At 39.0% G+C, this 13,696-nt stretch overlaps 1 protein-coding gene across 2 annotated transcripts in view; it reads right to left on the minus strand.

Moving 5' to 3' along the window:
• The window catches only part of TSHR (thyroid stimulating hormone receptor), a 164,759-nt gene extending 160,755 nt beyond the window's left edge, over positions 1 to 4,004 (minus strand). Inside the window, exons 1-2 of one of the 2 annotated variants that reach the window (XM_011949468.1) lie at positions 3,816 to 4,004; positions 3,177 to 3,502 (exon numbers count right to left, since the gene is read on the minus strand). In XM_011949468.1, coding sequence (XP_011804858.1) covers positions 3,177 to 3,346 — 170 coding nt within the window. In that variant the 5' untranslated portion in view covers positions 3,347 to 3,502; positions 3,816 to 4,004. Of the gene's footprint in view, positions 1 to 3,176; positions 3,657 to 3,815 lie in introns of those variants that run through there. The other variant, XM_011949469.1, reaches the window with a different exon arrangement.
• Positions 4,005 to 13,696: the final 9,692 nt, after the last annotated feature.

Raw genomic sequence — 13,696 nt, forward strand, 5'->3', positions numbered from 1 at the left:
TTCTCAGTACCATGATAATTTGTAAAATGTCTAAGAAGTGGTTATACAGCATCTTGATGAAGGTTGCAGAAGTAATGCAAATAACTCTATAAGAACAAAATACCTTACATTTTAAACCAGTGTAAGCTCTTCAAAAACTTTAAAAAGAGGTACACTCTGAATAATATAAAACTTGTGAGAGAACATGTCTCAATGATAGATTCTGTATAATTTAAGTATAAATTAAGTATAAATTAAGTAGATTCCAAAAAGAGGTCACCACCCAGAATGGCTTTCTAATGACAAAAACTTAGTTTATTTCAGCTGGGAATACCTTCTATAACTCAGATCTTTCTTGTCTAGAAAGATCTAGACAAAGATTTTGATCTTTCTTGTCAAGAAAGACTAATTTAATCTTTCTTGTCAAGAAAGACTAATTTAGTCTTTCTTGTCCTCCTTCCCTCTCTTCCACTCTCTCTTTCTTCCTTCCCTTCTTCTTTCCTTTCCCTGCTAACCTCCTGCTTTCTGAGTTCTTTTATCTGACGAATAGCCCCTGAGGTTATCAGTGGGTTTATTGAATGTGACTTGTTTTCAGACTTTTTTCTCCAAAGCCTACGACCATCAAGGGAAAACTAGTATGGCGAGACACACTTTTCATCTGAGAGTGGTGGCTTAAGGGTGCAGGCTCCATAGTTGATGATATGATATTTCAAATCCTGACTTTACCACTTACAAGCTGTGCAACATTGAGCAAATTATTTCATTTTATTTTTGTGTCTCAATGTCCTCATCTATAAAATGAGGATAATAGCATCACCTACTTAATTGTATTTGGTGAGAATTCATTGGGTGACTTCATGCAAAGTGCTGAGAACAGGACCTGCCCCCCCATAAGTAAACACAATATAATTGCTAGCTTTACACGTTTTACTTCTCTTGTATGCTTTTCTTCAACAGAAGAGTTCTACTGCCCCCAAAAGATTTAAAAATCATTTTTCTACTGTTGCAGATGGTTGTAGCCATTGTTCAAAGGAGACTACCATATTGTTTTACCCATACTTTTCATCAAGTTTCTCTTTTCCATCTCAGAATAACTTTATTCTTCAGAACATACTACCTCCCTCTCCATTAGTCTCAAGGTCAGATCCTCCTTGCCACTGTCTTTAGCCAATTACTTCTTGTGATTCAGTGCCTTCCCTCAGATTATTTTCATCAGCAACATGTCATCACCTAGAAAGCACCTAGTTGAATCTTCTCTTTTACTCAGAAGGAAATTTGGCTCCTTCCAAATCAGTCATCTTACACAATTTCACGGTTAGTAAAGAAGGGCTGAAGAGAAGGCTGGTTTCCTGACTCCTGTTCCATTGCTCATTCACTATACCCGTTCTTTCTCAACTTTTGGTGGAATTTTAAACAGGATGTCTACTAGTCCCTTTTCACTGTCAGAGCCACATCTCTCTTCAATGACTTGAATTTCTGCCACTGTTAAAGAAATCTCTGAAGAAGTGATGTCTTTGGATTTCTTTCTCTCCAACACACAGCGGACATTCAGAGACCTGGCATATTCATTTGTTCATTTATTCACATAAGCTTTTGTGTGTGTGTGTCTGAGTAGTTCCAGGGCTTCAGGAATTCAGGGTTGAATGACAGTATCCCTATGTTAGAGAAGCTTGTGTCCTGCTTGGGTGGGCATGCAAAAAAGTAACAAGTTACAAGAAAGCAGACAATGTCTAAGGACTAGGGTTAGGTTCACGCACAGAATGCTTTTGGGAAGTGGGTATAGCTCACCCAGCCTAAAGGTCATGGGTCAGGAGAAGCTTCCTGCAGGGTTGATCCAGAATCTGGATCTGGGAGTAGGCATCAGCCAGGTGAAGAAATGGGGAAAATGTGCTTTAGGCAGAGGGGACAGAATGTGGGAAGAAAGGCAAGGGCAGCTGTAACAGCAGGGACCTTTGGGGAATCACCAGAAGTTCTTCTCAGCAGGAGGGGGAAGTTAGAGAAATTAGGAGCAATGAGGTTGGAAAGACTTGACTAGGTCTTGAAAGATCTGGTAGGCTGCACAAAAGAGTTTTATTCTAGAGGTGACAAGCAACCCATGTAGAGGTGTAATCAAGAGGCTATTAAACCTTTTACACATTTTATTCTGTGGTGGCAGCATGGAGAATGACTACCACACTGTTTGGAGGTTATTGAACTAATTAATTCAGGTGTGCTGAGAAACTATGATATCTCAGAGCACAGAAATACATCTCTGTGCTGAAATATTCATCTACTGTTAAATAATCTTCATGAGCTAAACTCTTGAGAAAATCTAGAGGTGCAGCTTTCTCATTTCTTTTCATCTATCAACATTTTCTTTAATAACCTGCACTTCCTTACCTTAACTGGATTTAACCAGCCTAGGTTGTTTTATTATGCTTTCTTTCTGTTCTATTTATAACCAATCAAGAGAGACTTTATTCCCTTGGATTTGTCTACAGTTTCAATGATTACTGATTTAAATTGCTGTTAAGAAACAGGTTGTGTGTGCATAATCTTATTTAACATCAGGTTTCTAATTTGGTAACATTTAACATGCAGATAATTGTACTATACTTTTATGAAATTTCATTTCTTTATACCTCTATCATGCCTATCACAAAGCAGGGTTCTGGATGCACTAGTTCACTGGCAGTTCACATTTGAGTAAATAACTTATAGATACTGTATAGACAGTTCATTTTAAAAAGGGCCCCTGATTAAACTTTTGTCAACAATTTAATGAATCAGCAGAACTGCTAAGATAATCTCCCATCTAGAGAAACAAAAAGGAGAAATACATATTTTTGCAATTTTTATTACCCAAGATAAGATCAAAAAGGTCAGTTCCTGAAATGCCATTATCCTTATTAATTCAAATGAGACAGATTCAACCAGGGTTAGGCAAAGTGCGGAATAGCAGCATGTTGGAAAGAACAGCTCTCACTGTCATTGTACATCAAAGTTTTGTAAACTTTTCCTGTGTTAGGAATGAGGATGTCAACAATGATACCTTCCCAAGTGTGGGCGATTAAGTTTTTAGCGCACACACACACACACACACACACACTCCCACACACAACTTCGGGCTGTTCTTGAACTGCTTTTGTGCACTTCGGGCCACCTTTGCAGGTGCCCTTGGTCTCTGGGTCCGACCCTGATCTCTCCCGGGTACTCACAGAGTCTGCGTACTGGGCGGTAAGCTGGGGATGCGTTGAATATCCTTGCAGGTGACTCTGAAGTCCTCCTCCTGTTGACACGCGCAGGGTGGAGACGAACACCCCTTTCCGCCCAGGTCCCAGGGCAGAGCGAGCAGCAGCACCAGTTGCAGCAAGTCCGCCGGCCTCATTTTCCACGGGACCCGGGGTTATTTCTCCATCCTCCAAAATCGCCTCATTCTCAGCTCTCTGCACCTCGGGTTACCCCAGGCCAAAGGAGACCCGGGAGTGGGAGGTGGGAAGAGGGAGGGCTCCAAGGGGCTGTGACCTCACCACTGTGGAGGAGGCTGGAGAAGGGGGAAAAGAGGCACTTAAGTGCTCCGCTTCCCTAGGCAACCTCGACCCAAACAAGCCTGCTTGCTTCACTTTCCTTGGCTGGACCCACGCAGTCCGCTCCGTCTGTTCCCCGACACCCAACACCAGTCCTGGCTGTTCCCTCTGTTTTCCAGCCCGCCCCCTCTCCCGCGCCCCTCCCATTAGTTCTCTCCAAAGCCTAGTTTAGATTCCCCCTCCTTTCCTCGTCTTTAAATCCAAGGAGCCACCTTCCCTCGCGAGTAGCCTTCTAGACACCCTGTCTGCCTCGCACCCACTCGCACGCACTCCTTATCCAGAGAAAGTCCCCGCGGAGTGAACTGTCCCCGGTCGGGCCAATGTCCTGCCGAACTTCAGCTTCTCCTGGCCAGAGACACCTCTGCTGAGAGTCAGAGACGGGCACGCAGCCCTGGCCAGCCCGCAGTGCGGCCGAAGCTGTCTCCCTGCACCCCTGGAGGATTCTCGCTGCTACCCAACTCCAGCTGCCAGTCTGATGCTGGAGTCGACCGGCAGCGGCCGCCTCACATTGCAGCCCGCGGCTCCGCGAGGCAGTTCAGTAACTGGACGTTGGGGCCATCTGCTGGGAAGAATCGGGAATGGCAGAAATAGTTCCAGGTTCCCTGGATGGGTCCAGTACGGAAATTCTGGTCGACCTGGGAATTTTATTGAGCCGTATTCCCCCTGGAAGATGGGAAGAAAAATAATACTTACGTGGCATACTCACTATTCTTCGCACAGCAGCCAAAAAGATCATTACAAACATAAATCAGATTGTGCTTATTTCCTTCTTAAACGTCTTCAATCACTTATTCCTCTTGGGATAAAAGGAATGTCACTTCCTTCTATACTGCATAATTCCTTTTACATGAACTTGGTTAGGACAGGAAGGAAAAAGCTGTGGTTATGGAAATCAGAATAAAAAAAAAGTCAAGAAAGATTGACTAGAAAAAGACAGAAGGGAACACACAGGGTTTCCATATCTTAATTAGGCTGGAGGTTAAGTGGATGTATACATTTATCAAAATTCATTAAACTGTACACGTAAAATATGTGTATTCCAAATTTTATAGAAGGTTTATTCATAATCACTAAACGAACCAAATGTCTCACGACTAGATAATGGATAAAGAAATTCTGATACCTCCACATTGGAATACTATTCTGCAATAAAAATGAATGAACTGCTGATACAGCATGCACAAATCTTTTTTTTTCTCTCTCTTTCTTTTCTTTTCTTTTTTTTTTTGAGACGGAGTCTTGCTCTGTCCCCCAGGCTGGAGTGCAGTGGTGTGGTCTCTGTTCACTGTACCCTCTGCTTCCCGAGTTCAAGGGATTCTCCTGCCTCAGCCCCTGAGTAGCTGGGATTACAGGTATACGTCACCACGCCCGGCTAATTTTTTCGTAATTTTAGTAGAGATGGGGTTTCACTTTGTTAGCCAGGATGGTCTCGATCTCCCGACCTTGTGATCCGCCCGCCTCGGCCTCCCAAAGTGCTGGGATTACAGGCTTGAGCCACCGCACCCAGCCTTTTTTTTTTTTTTAATCACCATGGTATTGTTATGGAATAAATCTTATATGCATAATGTTAAGTGAAAGAAGCCAAACTCAAAATATTATGTATTTATATGTAATTATTCCTATTAATGATTCATTTATATAACATTCTCAAAAAGGCAAAACTATGGGAACAGGAAAAAGATCAGTGGTTGCAAAGGCGTGGGATACGGCTGACTACAAATGAACACCAGATAATTTTATGGGTAATAAAACTGTTTTAAATCTTGCTTGTGGTGACGGTTCCATGGTAGTTTGTTAATGTGGTGAATCATAGTGATTGATTTTTGAATGTTAAACCCACCTTGCATTACAGGGATACATCTCACTTGATCATGATCTATTTATCTTTTTTTTTTTTTTAGACGAGGCTCGCCCTGTCGCCCAGGCTGGAGTGCAATGGCACGAATTTGGCTTAACTGCCGCCTCCGCCTCCCGGACTCAAGCGGTTCTCCTTCCTCAGCCTCCCGAGTAGCTGGGATTACAGGCGCCCGCCACCACTCCCGGCTAATTTTTTGAATCTTTAGTAGAGACAGGGTTTCACCATATTAGCCAGGGTGGTGTCGAACTCCTGACCTCGTGATCCGCCCACCTCGGCCTCCCAAAGTGCTGGGACTACAGGCGTGAGCCACCATGCCTGGCCGTATCATCTTTTCAATATACTCTTTCACTGGATTTGCTAAAATTCTGTTTAAAAGTTTTGCACAGAGGTTCACGAGGGATAGTAGTCTGTTATTTTCTTTTCTGTAACTTCTTTGTCAAATTTTGGTATGAGTGCAATTAATTCTTCCATCACAGAATAAGTTGGGAAATATTCCTTCCTCTTTAAATTTCTATAGGAGTTTGTGTAGAACTGATATTATTCATATTATTCCTTAATTACCTGTTTGGTAGAATTCACCAGTGAAGCTGTTGGAACCTTGCATTTTCCTTACTGGAAGGTTTTTAACTATAAATCCAATTTCTAAACATAGATTTAGGGCTATTCAAGTCATATAATTCTTCTTGAGGTAGCCTGGGCAGTTTGTGTTATATAATGAATTTGTCTGTTTCATCTAAATTGTTGAATTTATTGGCATAAGTTTGTTCATAATATTCTCTTATCCTCTTATATTTTTTATAATCTATTCTAATGTCAACTCTGTCATCCTGATATTGATAATTTGTATCTTCTTTTTTCTCCTAAGTATTTTGTGCAGAGGTTTATCAATTTGATTCATATTCTTAAAGAAGCAAATTTTTGTTTCATACATTCTCTATTATTTTTTCATGTTCTATTTCACTGATATATGCTCTGATCTTTATTATATTATTACTCTGCTTACTTGGGGTTTAATTTGCTCTTCTTTTCTTTACTTCTTAAGGTGAGGTTTCTTAAGACTGAGGTCACTGATTTGAGGCCATTTTTCTTGTATAATATTGTGTGTGTGTAGTGCTGTAGACTTTCCGTATACTACTTTAGAGACATACCACGGGCTTTCATATCTTGTAATTTCATTTTTACTCAGTTTAAAATACTTTTTAATTTTTCTTTTAGATTTCTTCCTAGATTCCTTAGAAGCATGTTATTTAGTTTCCAAATATTTGATGAATTCTCAGATATTCTGTTATTAATTTCTAAATTAATTCTATTATACGCAGGGAAAATAGTTTGTATTACTTGAACACTTTTAAATTTAGTGAGACTCATTTTATGATTCAGAATATGGTCAATCTTGGTAAAATATTCAGTGTGTACTTGAAAAAAATGTGTCATCAGCTTTTGTGGAGTTGTGTGTTCTACAAATGTCATTAGGTTAAGTTGATGATAGTATTGTTTAAGCCTTTTGTATTTTTGCTAATTTTAAAGTCTACTTGTTTTGTCAATTGTTGAGATATGGGTACTGAAATTTTTTACTGCAATTGGGGATTTGTTTTTTTTTCCCCCTCACTGCATTTCTGTAAGGTTTTTCTTCATGCAATTTGAAGTTCATGTATTTTGAAGTTCTATTATTAGGTAAATACGTGTTTAGGACTATTATTTTCTTGTTCCCTTCATTGTTATTAAATGGCCTTCTTTATACCTTGTGACATCCTTTGCTTTTTGATCCACTTTTGTGTTATTGGTAGAGCCAATCCAGCTTTCTTTTGATCAGCGTTATCATGGTATGCTTTTTTCATACTTTAACCTCTTTGAGTTTTCATATTTAATGTGCAGTTCTTATAAACAGCATAGAGTTCAGCCTTGCTTTCAGTATCACCATGTCTGCCTTTCATTTGGATTGTATAGATCACTTACATTTAATGCCATTATTCACATTAGGTTCAAGTGGATAATTGCTATTAGTTTTCTATTTGCCCCATTGTTATTTGATCCAATTCTCCTTTTATTTTAAACATATGCTTGGATTAATTAAGGAATTTTTATGATTCCATTTTATCTTCTTTGCTAAATCTTAGCTATAACTCTGGTTATTATACTCATTGCTTTAAGGTTTATAGCATCTATATTTAAGTTATCATAGTCTACATTCAGTTGCTAGTATGCCAATTTATACATGGTTTAAAAGAACCCTTCAGCACTATACTTGTTGAATGCTTTTTTATACTCCATTTCTCCTCTCCTGCCTAACTTTCATGCTTCTGTTGCCATACATTGTACTCACATATAGGTTATAAATCCCATAATACAGTATTATTATCTTTTAAAGGGATTCAAATAATAAGACCGTTACCCCTTCTGGTCTTTCTCATTCCTTAGTATTGATCCATATTTTCCACTGCTGTCACTTTCCTTTTGCTTGAATGATATTCATTAATTTTTTTGTCATACATATCTGCTGGTTATAAATTATTTCGGCTTTTCTGTGTCTGAAAAAGTATTAATTTTGTCTTCTTTTTTTAAAAAGGATATCATTTCTGGGTATAGAATCATAGATTGACATTATTTTTAACTTTCACTACTTTAAAAACATTACTTCATTTTCTTGTTGCTTGCATTGTTTATAAGGACAAATCTCATGTCAAAGTTTTCTTTGCTCCTTTATAATCTGCTTTTTTTTTTTTTTCTTACTCAGGCTGCTTTTCAGATTTTGTCACTGGTTGAGAGCAATTTGACTGTAATGTGCCTTGATGTACTTTTCTTCAAGTTTCCTGTGCTTGGGGTATTTTGAGATTCTTGGATTTGTGTGTTTATGGTTTTCGTCAAACTTGGAAAACTTTTAGCCATTGTTTCTCCATTTCTGCATATATGTCTTTTTCGCCTTATCACTTTCCTCTCCTTCGAGAATTCCAACTATTGCACTTATTAGGCTAACTGAAATTGTCTCACAAAGAGAATATTGATGCTTTTCTCAGTAAACAATTATTTTTCTTTTTGTCTTTGATTATGAATAGTTTCTTTTGCTATATCTTCAAATTCAGTATTCTTTTTTGTACTCCCATAATGTTTACTTTGCCACTAATCCCATCCCATGTATTTTTTATTTCATAAAATGGATTTCCATCTCCAGAAGTTCAATTTGGGGCTTTTTTTCATATTTTCCACATCTCTTTGTATAATACTTTTTGACTATCTGAAACACAATAATTGCCTTGATATCTATTTTAATTTCCTAGGGCTGCTGTAACAAAGTACCACAAACTTGATGGCTTAAAACAAGATAAATTAATTTGTTCATAGTTCTAGAGGCTAGAAGTCTAAAGTTAAGGTATTGGTGTGGCATAATTCCTCTGAGAGTTTTGTGGGTGGATGTTTCCTTGACTGTTTCTAGCTTCTAGTAGTTGCTGGGAATCCTTGACATCCTTTGGATTATATCACTGCAATCTCTCCTCTGTCATCATCAGGCATTCTCTTTGTGTGTCTCTGTGTCCATATTTCCCTCTTCCTATAAGGACATCAGTCCTTATATTATTTGGGTCCATGCTAATCCATTATAACCCCAACTTAACTTAAATATTGTTAAAGATGTTATTCCCAAATAAGGTCACATTCACAGATACTGGGCATTAGAATTTCAAGATCTCTTTCTGGGGTACAAAACTCAATGTACAACCGTGTCCTTGTTCAATAATTTGAATATATATACACACACACACACACACACACACACACACACATATATATATATACATCAATTCTGGGTCAGTTAGATTGGTTGATTTTTCTCCTGAAAATGAGTTGCATTTTTCTGTTTCTTTGCATGCCTGATTTTTGTTTGGATGGCAGATATTGTAAATATTACCCATTTTGGGCACTGGAATTTTTGCATTCATGTAAATATTCTTGAGATTTGTTGTCAGATGTAAATTACTTTGAAAGAATGTGGGATTTGTGGACCTTGGTTTTGAGCTTTATTAGGTGGGACTAGCACAGCATATAATCTAGGGCTGATTATTCTCATTCCCTAGGCAAGACCCTTCTGATTACTGTACCCAGTGTTCTATGATTTATGAGGTATTTCAAATCTGGCTGGTGGAAAGAGTCACTATTCCTGGTCCCCTGTGAGCAACAGACAATTTTACCTCCAATCTTGCTAGTTGCTTTTTTCTCCAGCCTCATTTTTTTCACGTGTGTGTAATGATTAGTACTCTGCTAAATATTCCATGGACACCCTTTATAGTTTTCTCTCTACATAGCTCTCTACATCCTGTAGTTTGTCCTGCAAACTCTACCTACCTGCGTCTTCCCAAACTGTCAGCTTTGTCTCCCCAGTATAAAGAATCCACTGGGCTCTGCCTGGGTTCCCTCACCTTGCACCATGACCTGGAAACTCTCTCAAGGCAGTAAGTTGCGGCAATCATAAGGCTTGTTTTATTTGTTTCCTGTCTTTCAGGGATCATGGTCCTTCTTGGTATGATAACCACTGCCTTGAAAAGCATTGCTTCATATATCTTGCCTTTTTTTTGGTATAATTCTGGTGGGAGGGTAAATCTGGTCTCTGTTACTCCACCTTTGCTGGGAACAAAAGTGGTATGCTGAAACCCATAATATTTTACATCAAGATTTAGACAGCATGAAATTGGCTTAGTGGCAATTATCATGTAGGCAAAAACTCTTGTGCCTACAGTTTCAGTTCAGCAAATTGGAACATGCCTTGGGGCTAACCATGTTCTAATAGTCTGCTCAACAAATTGCTCAGCAAATTGCTATGACAATAAGACAATTGTCTTTCTTTAGCATAACCTTTAAAATGGGGCAAATAAACACATGAGATAAGATGATGATCAATCTTTGTGATCAGGTTAAAGAGAAAAGTGCACTCAGGTCCCTTAAACACACACACAGAATCCTTTCAAATGTAATGAATGAGAATGGCTATAGAACACTACTTTTTCCTTCTCATTGAGGAATTATTAGCATGGTTCAAATATTAGAAAGTGGTGTTAGGCAATGTATGCCTCTGTGTGTTTTATCTTTTTTCAGACAGTACCCATTAAAGTGGAGCATTCCATTAGCCTCATTCCAGAACCTCTTTATTGATTGGCTATATTGCTTGACTACAGAAATGTTTTGCAATTTTGGTTTAGTACATTACTAGTGGCTCACTTTGGCCTAAATGCATATAAATTGCTGTGTTTTATATCTGTGATGCTCTTGACAGTGATAATTACCTATAACTAGTAAGTGTGTGGCTGAAAAGAACTTCATGGGATCAACAGAGCTTCAGCACAATGAAGCTAAAGATGATTCTTTGAGTAGTAGGCAGTATTATCCTTGCAATAGCTTGTTTTTTATCTTGACTCTTCTTAGACTTGAAGGTAACTTGCAAACTTGATATAGAAAGAGTCAACAACCATTTATGATTGTTTTCTGCCTATGTAAAGAGAGTGAATTTCACCACTGACTTGATTGAGAATTTTGAGTAGTTCCATTTAGTCCCACCTAATCAAGATTTGGGGGATTTCCCTTTTACTTACCTATAACATCATACTTGGTGTCTTCTGTCTTATGACTTATAACTGTGCAGTGATACTACAAGGGAGCTTGACCATCTGTGTTGGCTAGAGGGAACAAAGCAAATTCCAATGATGTAGGTGGTCATCACTTGTGCTGGACAGTCACCAAGAACAATGCAGGTTACTTTTGCAGTAACATCCTCCTCTGATGCCTATGGGCAAAACAGGTAGGTTCAAGCTATAAATAGTGCTTGCTTGAGTGGAGGCTGGGCACTCTGTCAACACAGGCTTTCTCCCTACACTTGCAGGCCTGCCTCCCCAACCTCCTATTCCTCCCTTTCCAGGACCCCCTTCTTCTGTGTTAGCACATTCCCAGTCAGGAGTCTCTTCTTTGGGGGGGAATCTCTTTTCTTTTGTCCATGGTATTTCCTTCCAAATCATTTGTTTATAGCATGACTCCTTTGTGACAGCAGGGTTGGCTTCATGGGTTTGTAACCTGTGCAATCACTCAGGGCCCTGTATTCAGAAAGGCCCAGTGCTTGGTTTAATGCTGTGTTGTTGCCATTTTGACATTTTAATCAGTTTTGCAAAAGGGCTTAACATACTCATTTTTCACAGGGTCCTACAACAAATTACACAGCCTGTCCTATCTGAGAATGTTTGTGTTTAATACTCAAAAGCTAGGAAGAAAATGAAGCATTTTCTTCTTCTTTTTCTTCCTCAATTCCTCTCCCTTTCTGCTTTCTGTGGTCACATCCCATCTCTAAGGTCATGAATGCAGAACAGTGTAGCTGACAGAAATGAAGATAAGGGGAGAGCCACGGTGAAAAAAAATAAACATTTGAGGAAACTTTTGGTATTTCAAATATAGTTTTCTGTCACATGGACATAGTTAGTGTGCTGTTGTATTAGTCCATTCTCACACTGCTATAAAGAACCACCCAAGACTGTGTAATTTATGAAGAAAAGAGGTTTAATTGACTCACAGTTCCACAGGCTGTACACAAAGCATGGTTAGGGAGGCCTCTGGAAACTTCCAATCATGGTGCTTCGAAGGGTGAAGAGGAAGCAAAAGCACCTTTTTCACATGGTAGAGTGGGAGAAAGGGAGAGTGAAGGGGGGAAGTGCTACACACTTTCAAACAACAGTTCTTGTGATAACTCACTCATTATTATGAGAACAGCAAGGGGGAAATCCACTGCTGTGAACCAATCACCTCCCACCAGGTACCATCCCCAACATTAGGGATTGCAATTCCGCGTGATATTTGGGTGGGGACATGGAACCAAATCATATCAGCTGTTGTGGTTTCATAGTTGTATAAATTTGGGAGTTATTGGTGAAATACAACTTCTGTCCCTTCTCCTTAAAACAGCACTACCTCTGTCTGCCACCCACAGCTTCTTACATAAGAGGTGTCTTCCCTTCTCTACATTTATTCATTCTAGATGAGTTGGGTTAGGATGCTCAGGTCAATGCTTTTAGACTAGCCCCATTCCAGAACCTTTTTATTGACTGGTTCATCTAGGCATTTAATGTTTCGTATGGTTCAAAAGTGTTTCTGATGAAACTGCTCAAGAAACTATATCTAGAATTAGCATCTTGGATCTTACAGGCTGGTGATCTCATTAATGTAACCTTAGTCAAGGCTCTTTAGATTTCAATCAACAGAACTAATCTTAGGCTTCAAAAGGGAAATCATCATGAGGCAACAAGGTATTAATATATTCTTTGTTCTAAGTGTCTAGAACAAAATAATAGAGTACCAATATTCATGGAACTAACATTTTTAGGATGTCATAGTATTTGACAGCTTACATATAAGGTCAGCTTACATTCAGTAATGCTTACCATGAATTAGACACTAGGCTTAGTGCTTTACACACATTAATTTATTTTACCCCCCCACAACTACAAATGCAGTACTGTTTTTATTGTCCACATTTAGAAGAGGAAGAAATGAAGACACAGAGTGGTTAAGTAACTTGTTTGAAGTAACATTGCTGATAGGTACTATAACGGACTTGGATCCAAGTGGTTTGGGTCCAGAATCTGTGCATTTAACCACCTCCAGTTGCCTCTAGTGTATTGTGGAAAACCAAGTACAGGAAATACAAGTGGGAATAACAAGGCTTGAATCCAGGAAGTTAGAAGTTGTCAGGAACCGGGGCTGTATTCTCTCGGGCTTATTTCCTCGTGCTTGTGTAGTTCATTTCCTCTCACTGCTTCACTCACCTCTCTCTGTCTCTGCAGGTGAGCATTGTCAGCTGCTTCTTGAACACAGGTGAAGATGGTCACCTCTCTGTGGCGGCCTCAGCTCTTACCTGTACATCAAGACTATTCTAGCAACAAATTGGGAGCTTGAGTCCCCATATTCAATTCTCAAAGGATAAAGAGCTTGATTGGCCCAAATGGTCTCAGGTGTCTATCTACTCTTTGTCTAATCAGCCACGGTGAGACAGGTAATTGTGTTTGCATAATGTGTGTTGGCCATATTGATTAAAAGTAATACATATCTGAGAGTTATGAGACAATTTCAGGTAAAATCTATTTTGTTGGCTTTAACTCATTTTGTCTATTTTGTTAAGACATAAATCTTCTTTGTTAAGAAGATTCAGTGATGCGACTTAACTACTTTTTTTTTTTTTTTGAGATGGAGACTTGCTCTGTCACTAAGGCTGGAGTGCAGTGGCATGATCTCGGCTCATTGCAACCTCCGCCTTCTGGGTTCAAATGAT

This window comes from Colobus angolensis, unplaced genomic scaffold (assembly GCF_000951035.1).
Source record: "Colobus angolensis palliatus isolate OR3802 unplaced genomic scaffold, Cang.pa_1.0 Scaffold3, whole genome shotgun sequence".
Classification (NCBI taxonomy): domain Eukaryota; kingdom Metazoa; phylum Chordata; class Mammalia; order Primates; family Cercopithecidae; genus Colobus; species Colobus angolensis.